Here is a 20507-nt window from a genome sequence, read left to right on the forward strand (position 1 = left end):
GACAGGAAGCCTGCTTCTCCCTCTCCCTCTCCCACTCCCCCTGCTTGTGTTCCCTCTCTGGCTGGGTCTCTCTCTGCAAGTAAATAAATAAAATCTAAAGGGAAAAAAAAAAAAGAAAGAAATGAGTAAGGACTTCACCAAAATGAAACGCTTTTGTGCTTCAAGGGGTACCACCAACCAAATGAAAAGACAATACACAAAAAAAAGGAAATTTCTGCAAATCATACATCTGATATGGGATGTGTGTCTAGATGCTATGTCTATAGATAAAGAACTCCTGCAACTCAATAATAAGGTAAGCTATTTTTTTTAAATGGGCAAACTACCTGAAGAGACATTTTTCCAAAGAAGATATACAAATGGCCAAAATATACTCGGTATCATTAATCATAGGGAAATGCAAATCGAAACCACAATGAGATACCGCTTCATTCCCGCTAGGGTGGCTATAATAAAACAATCAGATACTAACACACACTAATGAGATTGCACAGGAATCAGAAACCTCATCTGCTGCTGGTGGGATTTTAAGACGGGTACATGGCCGCTTTGGATGAGAGTCTGGCTGTTCCTCAAACAGTTAAACACAGAGTTAATAATGTGACTTAGAAATTTCACTCCTAGGTTTATACCCAAGAGAAATGAAAAACGTAGGGACTCACAAAAACTTGTACGTGAATGTTTACGGCAGCATTCTTCACAGTATCAAAAAAGGGCAAATAACCCCAATGCCCATCTGTGAGTGAATGGAGAAACAAAATGTGGTCTATCTCCACAATGGAATGGTATTCAGGCACAGACAGAAACAAAGCACCGACACACACTGCAACATGGATGAACCTTGAAAACATTAGGATAGGTGAGAGAAGTCGCAAAAGACCACATATTGTGTGATGCCATTTATATGAAACGTCTGGAATGGGCAAGTCCATAGAGATAGAGAATAGATGAGTGGTTGCCCAGGGCTGGGGTAGAGGAAGCTGGGAGTAAATAGGGAGAAAATACTAATGGGTACAGAGATTCTATTTAGGTGATGTAACGGATTACGGTGATGACTGCACAACTCTGAATATACTAAAAACCACAGAACTGTATATTTCAGGTGAACTGTATGGTATGTCAATTTGTCTCAATTTGCTGTTAAAAAATACATGAGTAAGATATGTTAAGATGTTTTGGCATCCTGGGATTAAATAGGAACATGAATAAATCTATAGTATATGGCCAATAAACCATTTTATGGCATGGGGCCAGGGTGGCCATCCAGGCTTCCCCCAAATTCCTAGCACACAAAGAGCTCTTCTTCTAGCCCTCACGTAGAGTGGACCCTCTGTCCACTCAGGCTTCTCAGACAGGGTCTAAGGGGGAGAAAGAGCATAGAGAAATTCCCCCCAGCAGGAGACAGAGGAAATGTGACATGTTCCTCTGTGCCCAGGGAACCCTGAGGTGAAACAGAAAGGTGCCAGTCTCACTCTGCACATCTGCTTCCCAGATATGCTGTGGATCAGAGGACTGCCTTGGTTCCTGAGTTCACATATTTGGGCTGCCCTGTGCTGGTTGATCCAGTAAGGCAGCCTTGTAGGGGAGTCACTTCTGGGAGGCATTCCGCCTCAGGGAGAATCCAAAGATTTGTTTTGCTTATATGGAAGGAGGGAACCATTCCAACTGGGGATGCCACTCCAGTCACAGGAAATGAAGGAAGAAAGGGGTCAAATGGGCTTAGAACCCAACCAGAAGAGCGGATAGAGGCCAAGTGCCTGGTATAGGAAAGGCTACTTGGTACAAAGTCAAGCCAGAAAAACACTCTTGGTGCTGCAGGCACCTTTGGGCACAAAGAACGTCTCCAACTTTTCACAGGGCTGGGAATACTCTAAAAAGGCAGACAGCTTGCTAGCTAGCTAGCCCTTTTCCTTCTACCTTCTTAAGCTCACAATTGCCTTAACCCTAATCTAGGACAGAGGCCAAGAGAACAATGGACTTGCAAATGGGGCTAGCAAACACCACGGGTTGTTTCTTTATTTAGGGGTGCCTGAGATCCAGGACAGGGAAGAACAGGAACCTGGGAAAGGACACTGATTTCCCATCGGCCCACTGATGAGGCCCTTGCCTTCATACCTAGACAAGGACTGGAGCCTTTCAGTTGCCCTCCTTGCTGCTTGGCTTCTCCCTCCCTACAACACTCTTAGCAACACCAAGAAAATTCTCCCCAATATGTTATTTTGGTCAACAGGGGGATTCCTAGGGGGTGTAGAGCCTCAGGTCAAACCATACTACTACACAGCCTTCTGGCCGACACCTACATCTTGTATTTAAATTAGGACTGTTTTTCCTGATTGGAAAAGCAATTTATGGGGATGCCTGGGTGGCTCAGTCAGTTAAGCAGCTGCCTTTGGCTCAGTTCATGATCTCAGGGTTCTGGGATCAAATCCCGCATCGGGCTCCCTGCTCAGTGGGGAGTCTGCTTCTCTGCCTCCCACTCCCCCTGCTTGTGTGCGCACTCTCTCTCTCTCTCTCACAAATAAATACAATCTTTTTTTTTTTAAAGATTTTATTTATTTATTTGACACAGAGAGATCACAAGTAGACAGAGAGGCAGGCAGAGAGAGAGACAGAGACAGAGAGGGAAGCAGGCTCCCCGCTGAGCAGAGAGCCCGACGTGGGACGTGGAATTCGATCCCAGGACCCCGACACCATGACCCGAGCCGAAGGCAGCGGCTTAACCCACTGAGCCACCCAGGCGCCCCAACAATCTTTTTTTTAAAGCGAGTTATGTTCATTGTAAAACATCTGAAACAAAGTATACAGAAAGAAAGAATAACACAAAAATCACCCTGATATAGTCAATGTTACTATTTTGATATATTTACCTTTAATCAGTTTCCTACAAATACCTGTAACTTTTAAATAAAACTGGGATCATATGCTACATATTGTTTTACAAATTTTTTTCCTTTTACTTGATATGTTTTCTTTTTTCTTTCTTTAAAAAATTATTTAAGGGCACCTGGGTGGCTCAGTTGGTTAAGTGACTGCCTTCAGCTCAGGACATGATCCTGGAGTTCTGGGATTTAGTCCCACATGAGGGTCCCAGCTCTGCAGGGAGGTCTGCTTCTCCCTCTGACCTTCTACCCTCTCATGCTCTCTTTTACTCACTCTCTCTCTCTCAAATAAATAAATAAAATATTTTTAAAAATTATTTAAGATTTTTAATTTTTATTTTTATTATTTTCATTTTTAATTTTATTTTTTAAAAATATTTTATTTATGGGCGCCTGGGTGGCTCAGTGGGTTAAGCCGCTGCCTTCGGTTCAGGTCATGATCTCGGGGTCCTGGGATCGAGTCCCGCATTGGGTTCTCTGCTCGGCAGAGATCCTGCTTCCCTCTCTCTCTCTCTCTGCCTGCCTCTCCATCTACTTGTGATCTCTCTCTGTCAAATAAATAAAATCTTTAAAAAAAAAAAATATTTTATTTATGTATTTGAGAGAGAGAATGAGAGAGAACACAAAAAGGGGGAGGGTCAGAGGGAGAAGCAGACTGCAGAATCATTACCTGAGCTGAAGGTAGTCACTTAACCAACTGAGCCACCCAGCCACCCTTATTTTTATTTTTATTTTTTTAAAGATTTTATTTATTTATTTGACAGACAGAGATCACATATAGGCAGAGAGGCAGGCAGAGAGAGAGAGAGGAGGAAGCAGGCTCCCCGCTGAGCAGAGAGCCCGATGTAGGGCTCGATTCCAGGACCCCGGGATCATGACCTAAGCCGAAGGCAGAGGCTTTAACCCACTGAGCCACCCTGTGCCCCCTTATTTTTATTTTTTAAAGATTTTCTTTATTTAGGGGTGCCTGAGTGGCTCAATCAGTTAAGGGTCTGCCTTCAGATCAGGTCATGATCCCAGGGTCCTGGGCTCAAGTCCCACATTAGGCTCCCTGCTCAGCAAGGAGCCTGCTTCTCCCTCTCCCTTTGCTTGCTGCTCCCCCTGCTTATGCTCTCTCCCACTATCTCTCTCTCTCTGTCAAATAAATAAAATCTTTTTAAAAATTAAATAAAAATAAATTTTAAAAAGACTTTATTTGAGAGACAGCGTGTACATGCTAGCAGGGGAAGGATCAGAGGGAGAGGGACAAGCAGACTGTGCTGACTATAGAGCCCCACATAGGGCTCAATCCACAACCCTGATATCATGACCTGAGCCAAAATCAAGAGTCGGCTGTTCAACTGACTGAGCCACCCAGGTGCCCTTTTTTTATCTTTTATTCTTAAGTAATCTCTACACCCAGCATGGGGCTCAAACTCATGACCCCAAGGTCAAGAGTGTCATGCTCCACTAACTGAGCCAGCTAGGTACCCCTGTAAATGTTTTCTTAGTATTCACCTTCAACATAATTTGTAATGACTGTCTGGTATTTCCTTATCTGGATGGTCTATAATTTATGCAACCATTTCTCTCATGTTGGAACTGAGGTCCTTTTTAGTTTCAATTTTTTATAATTTTTTATTTTTCAGCATAACAGTATTCATTATTTTTTGCACCACACCCAGTGCTCCATGCAATCCGTGCCCTCTACAATACCCACCACCTGGACTGAGGTCCTTTTTAATTAACATTCTTAAAGATAAACATATGTGTACATAGCTATTATTCCCTTATGGTAAATTCCCAAAAGTAGAATCATTAGGCAAAAGGGAATACACACTTTTAAGTTTCTGTGATATTCCATGCCAAACTGCCTTCCAGAAAACTTACAACAAATGGTAATTCCCACCAGCAGCATAGTAGAGTGTCTATTTCACTGTATCCACTCCAGCACTGTGTGTTACCGTTTTTTTTAATATTTGCCACTTTACCAAGATCCTTGTTTTATTTATCTTTATTTATTTATTTTTTTTACATTTTATTTATTTGAGAGGGAGAGAGTGTATGAGACAGAGATAGATCATGAACACAGGACAGAGGGAGAGGGAGAAGCAGACTCCCCGCTGAGCTGGGAGCCCAAGCAGGACTTGATCCCAGGACTCTAGGATAATGACCCAAGCCTAAGGCAGATGCTTAACTGACTGAGCCACCCAGGCACCCAACACCCTTGTTTTGAAGTCCACTTCTTTGTGTATATAAATGAAGTGAATCAATGATTGATATTTGCTTCAAAACAGTCTGGGTGGTGGGTGGAAACAGTAACAAAGCAAGGCTGGTTATGAGCTGATAACTGTTCAAGTTGTAAGATGGGTACACAGAAATCATTATACTATTCTCTCTAATACCACATATATAGAACTTATTCCATGATTTTTTTTTAAGGATTTTATTTATTTATTTGACAGACAGAGATCACAAGTAGGCAGAGAGTCAGGCAGAGAGAGGAAGGGAAGCAGGCTCCCTGCTGAGCAGAGAGACCGATGTGGGGCCTGATCCCAGGACCCTGAGATCATGACCTGAGCCAAAGGCAGAGGCTCCAACCCACTGAGCCACCCAGGTGCCCTATTCCATGATTTAAAAAAAGAAATTAAAAAAATTTATATTTATTGATTACTAAGGACTTTGAACACTTTCTACAATTTTTAAAATCAGTCATTTAGGGAAGCCTAGGTGGCTCAGTCAGTTAAGTGGCTGCCATCGCTCAGGTCATGATCTCATCAGGGTCCTGGGATCGAGCCCTGCATCAGGCTCTTTGCTCAGCGGGGAGCCTGCTTCTCCCTCTGCCTGCTGCTCCCCCTGCTTCTGCTCTCTCTCTGATAAATAAATAAATAAAAATCTTTTAAAAATACCAGTCATTTATATTCCTCATTTGTCCTTTTTCCTGTGAGGATATTAGTCTTTCCATAAGGATTTTATACAGGCTTTTCATATATTAAAGAGTCATAGTTCATCCATGAACTGCAGGTATGTTTTCCTAGTTTGTCCTTTAACTTCCTCTTAGTTCATGGTGGGTTTGTTTTTTGTTTTTTTTTGTTTGTTTGTTTTTGACCAATTCAAGTATTTAAATAGGAAGTCAAAGTGTGTGTCAGCTTTTAGGGTCTACCTAGCATTTCAGATGAAATCTTTGAAAAGAACATCAAGGGTGACTTTGGCCAGTGAAATCCAAAGTACAAACATCCCAACTATAGTCAATGTGTGGTAGCAATTGCAGAAGAAGAGGATCTCCCTAAGGACATTAATTATTTTTTAAATGTTAATACTAATTGTGTTTTATCCTTTAAGCTGCTTCCTTCCCTTCCTCCAAAAGCTGCCATGCCTGCCAGGAGATTTCCCTTATTTGCTGTGCCTAGGAGCAGCTTGATTAGAGGATTTTCCTTATTATTAAATAATAATATATAATAACAGCATAATTATATTAGTATAACATATAATAATAATAATAGCACTGTCATAATAAATTTTTAATGCCTACTACAGGTATTATCTTAAAAACACTCAAAACAACCTTATAAGGTAGGTGTAATTTCTTACCCTTATTAGGTATAAAACTCAAGGATTAAAAGCGTCAAGTGACTCCCCCAGACCAGTCAGGATCAAATCTGGGATTCAAAGCGGGTCAAGTTTCTGCATTAGGCAGCATTGGGCTACTCTCCTCTTGGAAACCTCAGTTTGGTCTCCAAGGCAATTACCCTCACCTCTCACCTTCTATTTGTTCCTGATTAAGCTTTCAGTCTGCTCTCCCACTAGAGGTTTTCCACATCCCTTCTGATGCTCCTTTGGGACCTGCCAATGGTCCGGGGCTGCACCTTCAAATAGACTTGCATTTGCTGCAGACTTTCTCCTCTTTCATCCTCGCATCTGTCTCCTCCTCCCTCCCACCCTCCCCGTCCTTCTGCCTCCAAACAACCTGCTCTGCACAGGGCAGCTACTCTGAAGCCCTGGTGATGGGAGTGATGGCTGAGCACGGAGCAGAGTGCCCTACTGTGGACCTAGAGGGCTGGGTGGAGGGGAAGAACCAGCTGTGCTGCCAAGTAGGAAGCCAGACCCATTGCTACAGTGACAGATGACAGGGGAAAACACTCAGGAGGGGCAGCTTCCTGATTCTGGCTTCACGACTGCACTCACAGGTGGGGAACACAGGCCCCCTCCCCAGGCTCCGGGTGCTTCCCAGCCACTTGAGCTGCTTCGGCAAGGGCCAGGGCTGGAACAGGCTTGCAGGGCAGAACCCGGCCTCTCCAAGCCAGCCTTGCTTGCTCGGGGATACGGTGGTGACTCATTCTCAGCCCCTCGGCCGCCCTGTAAACAGGCTCTGGCTGTGTGACCTTCCCAGAGGGGAAAACAGCAGCTGCAGGCAGCACCCGCCTGCCCCCGCCCCGCACACCCCCCCTCCCCGGCCCCGAGTCCTGGCCACGGAACAGGGCTCCTGAACAAGAAGACCCAGAGGCCTGGGCTCCAGGATGGTGATGACAGGTTGGCCTCCTTGGAGGACCCTCTCTAAGATGACTCTCTACTCAGGGACCCCCACGACAGGCCTTGGCTGGCAGGCAGGGAGAGAAGGGCCACCATGTTTCCCCTCACACTGACTTTGCAAATCCACAGTCTCCCAAGCCCACCAGCTGGGGACATGCCCTGGGCCTCAGGGAAAAGCCACAAGGCCCCTTCCAGAGGTGAGCCTTGTCCAGAGGTGGCTGATGGACACACCCAGAGCTCTGTACAACCTGTATAGGCTGGGATCCACGTACCAGTCTGGACAAGCAGACTCAGCAAAGCTGGGCTATTTCCCAACCCCAAACAACCCGGCAGCTCCAAGTGCACATTGCCAGGAAAAGGTCCTTGTGGTCACCTTTCCGCTCCAGTGCTGCAAGGGGTGGGGAGGAGGGACTCCACTCCTGAAACTACCTCGTTCGCCTTCCCAGCAGGGCCCAGCCCTGCTGATGCCTCCACTACACTTTCTGTTCACCCCCGGATGCTGGACGTGTCACATGGTGAAGCAAACTCACAAGGGAAAACACCTTCTGATGGGTAAATTTTTCCCAGGTCAATGGCGATCAGCTGGCTATTTTGGGTTCTTAAGGCACAGGATAGAAACCAAAAGGCAGAACTGGCTCCAGGCATGGGGAATTGTGTTCGCCTCTCACCCAGGCTCCCAGAGGGCTGGCTGGGATGCTGTGGGGATTGTCTCCTGATTGTGGAAATGGGTCGGCCAAGCAGAAATACCAAACTCCCACCACCCCACCCCACCCCCTGCCAGGGCACATGTGCTTCCTTGCTGTACCCTGATGCCTTTTCTTCATCTCTTCTCAGTATTTGAAGAAGGCTGTTTATTTTGTTTTCATCAAACTCTGGTCCCAAATCCCACGGGATCATTTCTTCCTCAGATTGAAAGTCAGACTTTAGAGTCAAATAGGAAAAGTCCACAGAGAAATTTTTCATTGAGGACCCTGACAACATTTTGTAACCGCTTCTCCAGGAGGTTTCCAGCTCAGAACTCCCTGTCCCACCCACATGGATGGGGGGCTGGGGTGCGGGGGCGGCGAGTAATGAAGTGGAAAAGATGCGTCCACAATGTTAGCTGCATCTGCTCCCATCTCCAAGCAACCCCAGGCCGTGGATTGCGGGGTGGCAGCCCAAAGACACTGCCTCAGCCGCCGGCCGGTGTTTGCACTCCAGCCAATGAAGCGAGTTAAAGGGTTGTACAAACGTTAGACACTGGGCAAACAGACCAAAGTGTGCTGTCCAGATGTCCAGCGGGGAAGCTGAGGCTCTCCGCCCCGGGGAGTGCTATGTTCCCATGGAGTACCACCCTCCTCCTCCAAGGCTGTCTCAAGGCCCAGCTCAGACCCTCTGCTGTGGGGACCTGGGAAAGGCCCCCGACTGGCAGGCAGCCCATCTAGTGTGGAATCCAGTCTTGCCCCTCTGAGCCTCCCCTCTAGGGCCAAGGATCACCCACGAGTATAGACCTCTCAGGCTCCACTGGCTATCTTGCCCCAGTCTGTGGGGGGAAAAGGCATTCTGCCAACCCAGGGGCCCTCCTCCACCAATGGGGTGATAGCTCACAGCCCCTGGTCACTTTATTTATACCACAGCTCATGCAACACAAACCTCCTTAGAACTCAGAAAGTCCCCAAATTAAGGTTTCCATGGCAACACATTCCCCCCAGATTCCCAGGTTATCACATAGTGATTATTATCCAACACCCCAAAGAAGTTGTAGGAGATATGATTTAGGGAGCTCCTAAAGGTGACCCTGAAGACTCCTTTGTCCCCCAAATTAGAACATGGGTGGGAGACACAAACACAAAGTGCCATTGTGTGGCTAGCCTGGCGTCTTTGGGAGCCAATCCTGACAGTTCTGCTTTTTAAAGGCCTGGGCTGTGTCAGAATGAGATTGGGCTCTGCTCAGCAGAAGTCTTGGCCAGCCCTAAAACATTGCCCAACAGCTCCAGCTCTGTCCTCGCTGACCTGCTTCTCATTCCCCTTTTGGGGTCTATTCTGGAAAGGAGAGCCATGAGAATCCTCCTCTGAGACCCTGTTGGACAGGAGAACACCCACTGAGATCCCCCAGGCCGGGGCAGCAGTGGAGGGGGAACATGACTTAAAAAGTGCTGAGGGAGCTGGCCCACATACACAGAAGGGGGTGACAGCAGGAGGTGGGGTGAGGGAGTGGGTGTCAGCCCCTGCTTTCCTGACAGGGGACAGGAATTGAGCAGCTTCTTGGCGCCTCTAGACCAAAGGGTGTGAAGCATCAGATAACATATATTTTAGGTTTTGCAGGCCAGATAGTCTCTGTACAACTACCTCACTTTGCCCTGCAGCACAAAGGCAGCCACAGACAGTAGTAAATAGTAGGCATAGCTGTGTTCCAATGAAACTTTGTTCACGGGGGCGCCTGGATGGCTCAGTGGGTTAAGCATCTGCCTTCGGTTCAGGTCAGGATCTCAGGGTCCTGGGATCGAGCCCCAGTAGGGCTCCCAGCTCAGCAGGGAGCCTGCTTCTCCCTCTCCCTCTGCCCCCCACCCTGTTCCTGCTCCCGCGTGTGTGCGTGTGCTCTCTCTCTCAAATAAATGGGTAAAATCTTTGAAAAACACAAAAAAACAAAACTTTGTTTATAATCCTCCCCACACCAACCACAGTTGGCAGCTTTTAAGCAGCAGGCGTGAGCACTGGAAGCCAAGTGGGGTAGAAGGGCCCACAGGGACCCCCGGGGCCAAGCGCAAACAGACCCATCCGCAGACCCACCTCAGAAACAGCCACAAGCCCTAGCTGACGAAAGGGCGACTTACAACTGGGCACAGGTACCAAAAAAGGAAAATTCCACACATTCCCATACCTCCTCACTCCCCACCTGAACCACAGCCCCCAGCACTGCCTCCTGGCAGACAGTCTGCCTCCCTGTCCTGCTGTCCTGTGGGCTGCTCCCCTGCGGTGTGTTCAATAAACTTCTATCTCCTTTGTTCTGCCTTGGGTGAATTCTTTCACCGCCAGTCCCTCCACTCAGCTGGGTTGCCCACACCTACCAGTGGTCTGGATTTGGCCTGGGGGCTGCAGTTTGCTCCCCCCTGCTCTAGGCCCAAGAATGGAGACAAGCCTTAGGAGACAAGCCACCAGGCTCCCTTAAACAGATCTCTGCTAACCAAAGCCTTTAGGTTAACAATCAGATGGTCTCACTGTGTTATCTTGTGCACCTTTGACTCCCGGTGGGACAGTGAGGAGCTAATGCAAGTGTTCCTACGCAGTGCTTTTGACCTTCACACAGACCTATTAGAGGCTGATGAAAGCAACAGAGCCACAAAAAAAAAATGCACCAGCACGTACACAGTTTGCTTGCATACACTCTCAAGGGAAGTACAGCCTACCTTAAGCTTATTCATGATCACCCAGAGGCCTAAAAACCCTAGGGTAAGATCCCTTGCTTACCCAGAAAGACAGCAAATTTGTTTTTATAGATCAAAGAGTTCTTACAAAACACTTAAAAAAAAAAAAAAAAGACAAATCACACAAAGAAACAATTCACAGAATACAAATGACCACAAAAAAAGAGGTGGAAAGATGCTCTGTCTCACAAACAAAGAAAAATTTTTAAAAATCATGGTTATACCATTTTCACCAGATCAGACTGGCTAATATTTAAAAGGCTAATAGGGGCGCCTGGGTGGCTCAGTGGGTTAAAGCCTCTGCCTTCGGCTCAGGTCATGATCCCAGGGTCCTGGGATGGAGCCCCACATCATCGGGCTCTCTGCTCAGCAGGGAGCCTGCTTCCTCCTCTCTCTCTGCCTGCCTCTCTGCCTACTTGTGATCTCCGTCTGTCAAATAAATAAAATCTTAAAAAATAATAATAAAATAAAATAAAAGGCTAAAAACAAGGTCTGGGGAAGGGGTGTGGAGAAAGGGCCACTCTTATCCATGCTGGTACAATAGTATTAGGATGGAACCTGTGGGGAAGACCAGCAATCCCACTTCTAGGAATTTATTTTACGGGAAGGTATGTACAGGGGTGTTCCCTCCAGTAACACCATAAATCGGGAAGACTAGAAACCAACCCAAATGTTCATGAGCAGGAAACTAGTTGAGTAAATTATGGTATATCTATATTACAGAATAACATAGAACTGTTTCATAATGAGGCGGAGCTCTAGAGTTTAAAATAATAAGGTAGATTTCTAGGTACCGGCAGAAAAACATGTGAAAAGAACTAAGTAAAAAAGGCAAACTGATAACAGCCTGTTTTTAAAAAAAAGAATAACATTGGTATATGCAGATTTACATTTTAAATTGCTGAAGGTGTGCTTATAGAATTTCACAGCCTATACTTTCTATTCCTAAAATATTGACTTCTGAAAATAAAAACATTTTTGTCTATGATCATAAAAAAGGAATCCAGAAATCAAATTGTTATAGGCCTACTAGCCTCCTCCAAATGTTCCTTGAAAACTATAAGCTCATTCTTTTTTTTCTTTTTTTCTTTTTTTAGTAGTCTCCATACCCAACGTGGGGCTTGAACGCACAAACAGGAGATCAAGAGTGCCTGGGTGGCTCAGTGGGTTAAGCCGCTGCCTTCGGCTCAGGTCATGATCCCAGGTCCTGGGTTCGAGCCCCGCATCGGGCTTTCTGCTCAGCAGGGAGCCTGCTTCCTCCTGTCTCTCTGCCTGCCTCTCTGCCTACTTGTGATTTCTCTCTGTCGAATAAATAAATAAAATCTTAAAAAAAAAAAAAAAAAAGAGTCATAAGCAAGCAGGGGGAGGGGTAGGAGGAGGGGGGACAAACGGACTCCAGGCTGAGAGTGGAGACTGACATGGAGTTCAATCCCAGGACCATGAGATCATGACCTGAGCCAAAATCAAGAGCCGGACACTCAACTGACTGAGCCACCCAGGTGTCCCCTGCCAAAGCCTTTCTTAAAGGTGATTCATGGTGTGGTGGTTTTTACCCACTTGTCTTCTACTTTATTACAATAAAACATCTTTCTTCATCTCAGAGCATAAACTCCTGACATTCAAGGCCCATCTCTTTTTTATCCCTAATTTTACCCCTAAATTCTGCCATAACATAGGCACAGCATGACCAAAATAATGGGAATGATGCCAGGTTTTTAATTTTCATCTTGATGAAAGATCTGGTCATTTTCATGCTGTCAAAGAACAAACAGAACCATGACTTTTGTTTCACAATTTACACAACGTAGTGGGATTTGTGTACTTTGGATAGTTCTGAAATATTTCTTACTGTTTCGACATCTGTTTTCCCCCAGGAATTTGAGAAGGAGGGGGATACATCCATTTAAAAAAGAAATCTACCGGGACGCCTGGGTGGCTCAGTTGGTTGGACGACTGTCTTCGGCTCAGGTCATGATCCCGGGGTTCCAGGATCGAGTCCCACATCGGGCTCCCAGCTCCATGGGGAGTCTGCTTCTCCCTCTGACCTTCTCCTCGCTCATGCTCTCTCTCACTGTCTCTCTCTCAAATAAATAAATAAATAAATCTTTAAAAGAAAAGAAAAGAAAAAGAAATCTACCTGGTTAAGAAAATAGAAGTAACACACAAAAGAGTACAAAGTCAATCTCCCTCATATCACAGAGGGCAAGGCTGCCAGAGTTCCCAGAGATGCATGTGTCACTCACAGCCCTGTGTCACCCACACCTGTGTGTCACCTACGTCCAAAGCATACCACATACACAGCCCCCGCTGTGCCTTTCACACCTAACACAGAGTTCTCTGAACTTTCCATTTCCGTGGGCTCCCACCAGACAGTCATCCCCTCTCACCGGGACGAAGTTAACCAGGCAAAGCACAGGAAGGGGCAAAAGAAGAGGCACTGGGCCTGCCTGGGCCTGTCTTCGGGCTCAGGCTCACAGCCTGCAGGCAAGGGGTCACACAGATACCAGCACCTCTCTGAGCTCCTTCCAAGAAGACCGGCATCCCCAGGGCTCCCTCAAAGCCAAACAAGCACCCCTCAACAGCAGGACTCCTGACTCTTAGTGGAAAGGGACATCAGAAACCAGAGGCCCCTGCAAATCGGGATGGCAGGTACCACGTCATAAAAATGTTTGTCACAGGGAAACCGAGGCAAGCCAGACATTGCTGTTGGGACAGAAATCTCTCTGAAGAGCACAGTATTCTCACTTCTTTCCCACTGGCCAGCTCTGAAGGGCCAGCCTGTAGAGAGCTCCCTTCTTCCTCCTAGGGAAGACATGTTTGGCCTTCTTTGACTGACTTTCTTCTAACAACCTCTCCCACCTCACAAAGAAGCACGTTCTGTGGTATTCTGCTGCTACAGATAAGGCAGCACACTGGGGTGCCTGGGTGGCTCAGTTGTTAAGCGGCTGCCTTCAGCTCAGGTCTGGGATCAAGTCCCACGTCTGGCTCCTTGCTCTGCGGGAAGCCTGCTTCTCCCTCTCCCACTCCCCTTCCTTGTGTTCCCTCTCTCTCTCTCTTTTTTTTTTTAAGATTTTATTTATTTATTTGACAGGCAGAGATCACAAGTAGGCAGAGAGGCAGGGAGGGAGAGAGGGAGGAAGCAGGTTCCCCGCAGAGCAGAAAGCCCGATGCGGGGCTCAATTCCAGGACCCTGAGACCATGAACTGAGCTGAAGGCAGAGGCTTTAACCCACTGAGCCACCCAGGCGCCCCTTGTGTTCCCTCTCTTGCTGTCTCTCTCTGTTAAATAAGTAAAATCTTAAAAAAAAAGAAAAAGAAAAAGAAAAAGACAGGGGGGCACTCAAGCATCCCAAGAAAACACCTCTCTCCCCAGGGTGGCGGCTCTCTGTACCCTGGCATTCAGTAAACCACGACAAGAGGCAGCCATGTACACCCTTGAATTTTTCGTTCCATTCTGGACAAAGGCAATGGTTCAGGGTGGGGAGATTTCAAGGGAGGGTTGTTTTTAGGTGGCACTGTTAACCAGAGCCGCCATGGGAAATGAGAGAAAAGAAAGTGGGTGGCAGCTTTTTTCTCTCTACTCCTGTCTTCTCTGGGCACGTGGCTAGTGAGCTGGCTTCCTCAGCATGTAAGCCAAGGTCAGCAGGCAAGGGGTGGGCCTGCTCCAAGAGCCGAGTTCTGCTGCCTTCAGGCCTACCTAGAGAACCTCCCCAGCACAGGAGGCCATGACTGGCTTTGCTGCCAGGCCACTTCATCCCCAGCAGTCCTCTCCTGCTTGGGATGTCCAGGCACAATAGGCAGATGGAAGGCAAGGAAACTGAAGCCAAAAAAAAACTGCCTCAAATTCACAGAGCGAGGACTGAACAAGAGATCTTTAAAGAATCAATACTTACTGTTAATGAGGTGAAAGTCATGCACATCCCACCAAAGCCATTCAGAGCCAGGGAAACGAAGATGAGCACGGAGAGGGCTGTAAGGAAATGGAAAGCTCATCATCGGGGAACCACAGATGAGCTTCCGGAAGTCGAGGGCCTGGCCCAGTGCCTCGCAGGGAGCAAGCGGAATGGATGACAAGCCATCTGGGGTTAGTGATGGACACCTGGGGAGCTGGAACAGCCTCTTCCTCGCCACCATCCTCTTGCCTATTTTACAGAGCCTGGGTTCCTGCGGAAGGTGTAGCCCCATCCCCCTTTCTCCACTAACCTTAGCAGCAAGCCACAGGCCTTCTCCGAAAACAAAAATACAGGTGCTCAAAAATTAGTGGATGAGCCTGGCCAAGATTTTGGCAAACCTCAAGTGCTATTTTGGTGTTTGTTCTGAAAGTCCTTGAAGCAATGGCTCTACCTGAACAGGGCTGGGGACCAGCTGGATTCTAAGCCATCATTTTTTTCTTTTTAAGTAAGCGCTACGCCCAACGTGGGGCTCGAACTCATGACCCGAGATCAAGGGTTGCATGCTCTTCCAACTGAGCCAGCCAGGTGCCCCAACTTCTAACCCATCTTTATAGTGCTGGCCTGGGCTGCCTCAGGGGACTCAGCTCCCAAGTTATGCACACATCCCTCAGCTGGCCTGGTTCTAGAACTCAGGTTGGCATCAGGGAGGGCACTGGGGCCTGGCCTAGCTTGGTGATGGGATGGGAGTACTGCACACCCCAGGAGCTTCTCTTAGACGTCTGTCTGGAGTGACCACTGTCTTACCCAGTCCCCCATTTAAGACAAGTGACAGGGTGAAGGCTAACAGGCATCCCCTCTGACTTGAGCAGTGAGCCCCAGGCCTGGCATGGCTACAGCAAGCGGGTCTGCGAGCACCTCTGGGCACTCTCTCCCCAGTCCCTGACCAAAGAGTAGAGGAAAAGCATACTCACAGTTCGGGTTACTTGCTCCATAGGCAATCAGCAAGCAGGAGACAGCAAAGCAGGCACTAAAAACAAGGAGAAATAATACATTATTTATTATTACTGTTGTTATTAATGGTGTTCTTAGGAAGTATTTACTATGGGTCAGATGCTTCCAGAGAATTTGCATACATTCTCTCGTTTAATTTAACAGTTCTGAGGAGTACAACTGGCTCCATTTTACTGATGAAGAAAATAAAACAAAGAAAGAAAAAACCAGGAATGCTTGGGTGGCTCGGTTGGTTGAGCTGCTGCCTTCAGCTCAGGTCATGATCCCAGGGTCTTGGGATCGAGTCCCGCATGGGGCTCCTTGCTCAGCCGGAAGCCTGCTTCTCTCTCTGCCTCTGCCTGCCACTCTGCCTGCTTGTGTTCTCTCTCTCTCTCTGGCAAATAAATAAATAAATAAAATCTTTAAAAAAAAAAAAAAGAAAGAAAGAGAAAACCACACATTCTCACAAAGTCTCATAGACAGCAGCTGTCTAAGCTAGAATTCAGGGCCCAAAGGCAGATCTGATGAACACCACACTACACTATCCCCTCCCATCCTCAGACTGGAGAGGCCAGGGTTTTGAAGTGAGTGGGCACGACCCGTTCCCCAGGTTCCTACGCCCACTCTACAGAGGAGCGGTAGTACCTCACCGAGCATGAGGGAGCTGAGCGGCAGCTTCTGAATCCTGTCTGCTTAGCTCCAACCTGGGGACCAAGGCCTCTTATGCTCCAAAGAATGAATGAGACTGATCCTCCACCCGTTCCCTTCGCGGTCACAGAGCTCACCCATTGCAAACCACAGCCCTGTAGATGATCATTTCCAGCGGGACTGGTCAGGGGAGGGCTGTGGGCTGAGAGGACCCACTGCTTGGCGGACTAACCCTGAGTTTGGTGGACTGGAGCTTTATAGGCCAGGGGCACGCACCTCAGGAAGTACAAACCAGTGTTCTTAATGACAAGCAACCAAGTAGGCCCCAGGGCCCCGAGCCTTTCTTATGCAATACTAGCACACAGCAAGGACCACAGGACCTACTGATTTGGTGGCAGAATGGAGAGGAGCCCCACTCTGGGTGGGCATTTAGGGAGCTGACAGTGTGGCTGACAGCAGGGACCAGGATTCTCCACAGTGGGGATCTCAGCCCAGGAGTCCCACCTGCCCGCCCCCAGACCCTGCACTGACCTGCCCAGCAGCCTGAGCTTCCTTGGGCCATATTTGTCCATGACGATGCCGAGAGGCAGGGTGATGGCACTGAGCAGGAAGGAGCCTACGGTGAACGCCAAGTTGAGCATCTCATCCTGGGCCTGGCAGCTAAGCCAGCCATTCATCCAGCTGACATCCTCGGATTCCTGCTCCGGCTCTGCTGTGCCCCCCACTGTGCCGTTGGTGACAGTATCTGTATGTGTAGAGGGAGGGAAACTTGATCACAGGGTTGAGGCAGGGATTCCCAAAGATCAGCGGGGCAGCTGCACATTCAGACCCCACTGGAAATGTTAGGTCTGGCTCTGGCTACCCCGGGGCAGGCTTGACTGACTGTGCATCTGGCCCCAGCCCCTTGGAGCAGTAACGCAGAGGCTCTTATCTTTTGTAGAGGTCGCAAACCTTCTGGAGACTCCAATAAAGGAATCCATGCTCCTCCTCCGAAAACGCACACAAAGGCTTGCCCACAGTTTCAGGGGTTTCCCGTGTCCCTTGAGGCACGCATGAGCCCCAGCTTGAGATTCCCATTCGAGAGTAACCTACATCAGAGAAGATTAGGACTTAGGAACCAGCCTAGGCTGTGGGGTCACCGGCCGGCTGGAAATCTCAGCAGCTCTGTCCGTGGAAACAGGCTGCGGCCAGTCTATCAGGGCTCCACCCTAGACCACCTGAGAGGGACAAGCTGCTGGGGACACTGCAATGCCCTGGTTCTCCTCGGTCAACCAAAGGGAAGAGCAAAACCCCTTGGAGAAGTTTTTTGGTTTTGTTTTTTTTTTTTTTAATAGTCCTAAGTCATTAGCTTTCACTTGTTAAGGTCCACCTTTCTTACTTTCCCTGCTGGGGTCATGTTTTGCTGTCCCCTGAGGCCACACCTGTGCTACCTGCAGTCTCGGCCCTAATCGCCCCTCCAAAGTTCACCCAGCCGGGAGAGGGCGAGACATAGGGAGGAAGAAGTGCTGCGGCAGCTGCAGGCAGGAGGGTGGAGCACAGGCCGGAAGGCGGCAGAGGAAGCCTCTCCTCTTGGGGGCCCAGCTAGTTAAAGATGCTGACTAATCCTTCCAGAGAGGAGCAGCCTCTGATTAGATGCGAGGTAACACTGGGAGAGGCGAGGAAACACCTCTCTGCTGATAACTGCCCCCCTCCAGATTGCGGCCCTCTGGCGCCAGGGCCGTAAAGCTGAGGTCGGCAAAGGCCTGCCCAGGCCTCCCAGGGCTGCCCTAAGGTCATGGAGAAGGATGCACTTAGGATGAATCATGCTATGTATGCCAGCCTCTCACCAACAGCCCCTGCTGGGGGCACATCGATTGAGGGGGAGGGGCCAGAATCTGGCCTCTGGGTTTCAATTTTGGTACCTCTACTTCCTACTTGGATAACCTTGGAAAAATGACTTAATATCATTCTACCTGTTTCTTTATTTGCAAAATGGCACAACACGGTAGTTGTATCTACCTCCTAGAGTCGGGGGGAAGATACATGAGGAACTCCGGACAACACTTTAGAGCTTACACGGACATAGAAAGTGCTCGATAAACAACAGCTATGACCTGCTATTATTATCACTATTATGGGAGGCCTGGGATGGTGTAACTGGCCAGCGGTGGAGCTGGACAAAGGCACTGGGCGCAGGCTCCCACAACAGTGTGTGTGTACCATGACTTTGTGTCTCATCTCCCATTGGGCTGGCAGCCCACGTCTCCAGCACCTCACCCAGGTCCTGGGGTGCAGCAGGTGTTTACCAAATGAATGAAAACGATGGGAGTACTGCAGTCAGATCACCGAGGCCAAGAGGATACAGACAAAAGAAAGGAAATAGTATGTATGAAACCAAGGAGAAGACAGAGGGGATTTAAGGAGATGAAAAGCACAAGGTCAACCTTCTGAAACCACAGAAATGAAACCTAACAAGCCAGATTCTCTCCCCACCCCCAAACCCTGCCCCTCTGTCTCCTCAGAGAGACCCCACTACGCTGACAGCACAAACACATGACCAGCAGGATCATCTGAGTCCATGAGCATCCAGGTCAGAAGCCCCGCACGCATTGCCCTAGCCGGGGCCCGGAGCTGCTCGTCCGCGGTGGCATAGCTTCGGCACAGGCGGCGCTGCCTCCGAGGCTGGCGCTGGTTTCAGTGGACGGCTCGCGGCCAGCAGCAACAGGAACTGCACGTGAAGTGGGAGGACAGGGCCTCCACACCGCAACGGCCATTTCCCGGTTGGTGTGCAGATACAAGCAAAGCAACATACAACTGTCACAGAGGGAACGGGTGGAGAAGGCGCCTCGGGGTCTGGGATCACTGGCTTGCGAACCCTGACTGTGGCCGCTCAGGGTCTGGGACCGCACTACAGAACACAGGAGAACTCAGGGCTTGGAGAACTCTGGGTCCGCGGCTATAAGCAGAGACAGCCCGAGCTAGACAGGTAGCCAACGGAGCCAGGAAGCACTGTCTCTGAGTAGAGGCCCCAGGGTGCCTGCCCCCGGTTTTTCCAGAGCTGGACCCATAAACCCAAGACTGTACTTGCCACAAGAGAGAAGATAAATCCCAAGGCAATGTACTCAAGGCAGTCTCCCTGCCTTGCTGTAAGTGAGGATGGTGGTGGAAACATCTTGAATTTAAAAAGAACTGGACAGGGGCACTCCTAAGGAGAGAGGCAGGAGTGGAGGGAAGGGTATCTGTCCCCATCTTTTTTTTTCCCCCCTAAAGATTTTATTTATTTATTTGACAGACAGAAAGAGAGAGCGCAAAAGCAGGAGGAGCAGCAGAGGCAGAAGCAGGCTCTCCACTGAGCAGGAAGCCTAATGCAGGGCTCCACCCCAAAGCCCTGGGATCAGGACCTGAGCCGAAGGCAAATGCTCAACCTACTGAGCCACCCAGGCACCCCTGTCCCCCATCTTTCATCCTGGAGCCACTACACACAGGAAAAGAGACTTACACACTTTGGGCCACCAGCTTTAACTCCTTTTTTTTTTTTTTTTTTAATTTTATTTGTCAGATAGGGCAAGCACAAGCAGGGGGAGCAGCAGGCAGAGGGAGAAACAGGTTCCCCACTCCCAGCAACCTCTCAATGAGCAAGAAGCCCTAAACAGGACTCGATCCCAGGACCCTGAGCCAAACGAAGGCAGACGTTCAGCGGACTGAGCCACCCAGGCATCTCCAGCTCTCTCTCTTTAAAAAAAAAATCCCTGCCAACTGGGCTGCCTGACCCTTGCACTCCTGCCTCTAGGCAGTGATGTCCAGCAACAGATAAGCCCAGGATAGGGAGTCTCAGTGGCCTCTCTTGTCTGTCCGTGAAGCAATGCAAGAGAGTCCCTTGCTCCCAGAGGAGACTAGTCTTTGGTGAGCCCAGCTTTGTTGGCAGTAAACAGCCCACATGAATAATCACAGATCCGACAAATGCCCAAACACAGCCACACCCAGGCTGTTCCGCTCCCTCTGCTCCCACCTGGGCCACTGTGGGCCAGAAGAGACACAAACAGATAAGCACCAAAGAAGTGTCAAGCCCCAGGGTGCCCCTCTGCTCCCAGCCTAGCCTGTTCCACACCTCACCTGCACCTGTTTATCAAACATGCCTCTCAGTTGGGCGGCCAGAGTGGCCTGGCCCAGTCCGGCCCGGGGAAGGTGAACCAAGAGGACAGGCAA

The 20507-nt window shown here is 48.7% G+C and overlaps 1 protein-coding gene across 4 annotated transcripts in view; it reads right to left on the reverse strand.

Annotated features, from left to right (window-relative positions):
- Window positions 1-20507, reverse strand: part of SLC43A2 (solute carrier family 43 member 2) — a 40446-nt gene that overhangs the window by 13499 nt on the left and 6440 nt on the right. For all 4 annotated transcript variants that reach the window (XM_047707248.1, XM_047707245.1, XM_047707247.1 and 1 more), the window contains exons 3-5: window positions 16854-17067; window positions 15656-15711; window positions 14685-14761 (exon numbers count right to left, since the gene is read on the reverse strand). In XM_047707248.1, the coding sequence (XP_047563204.1) occupies window positions 14685-14761; window positions 15656-15711; window positions 16854-17067 (347 nt within the window). The remainder of the gene's footprint in view (window positions 1-14684; window positions 14762-15655; window positions 15712-16853; window positions 17068-20507) is intronic.

This window comes from Lutra lutra, chromosome 16 (assembly GCF_902655055.1).
Source record: "Lutra lutra chromosome 16, mLutLut1.2, whole genome shotgun sequence".
Classification (NCBI taxonomy): Eukaryota; Metazoa; Chordata; class Mammalia; order Carnivora; family Mustelidae; genus Lutra; species Lutra lutra.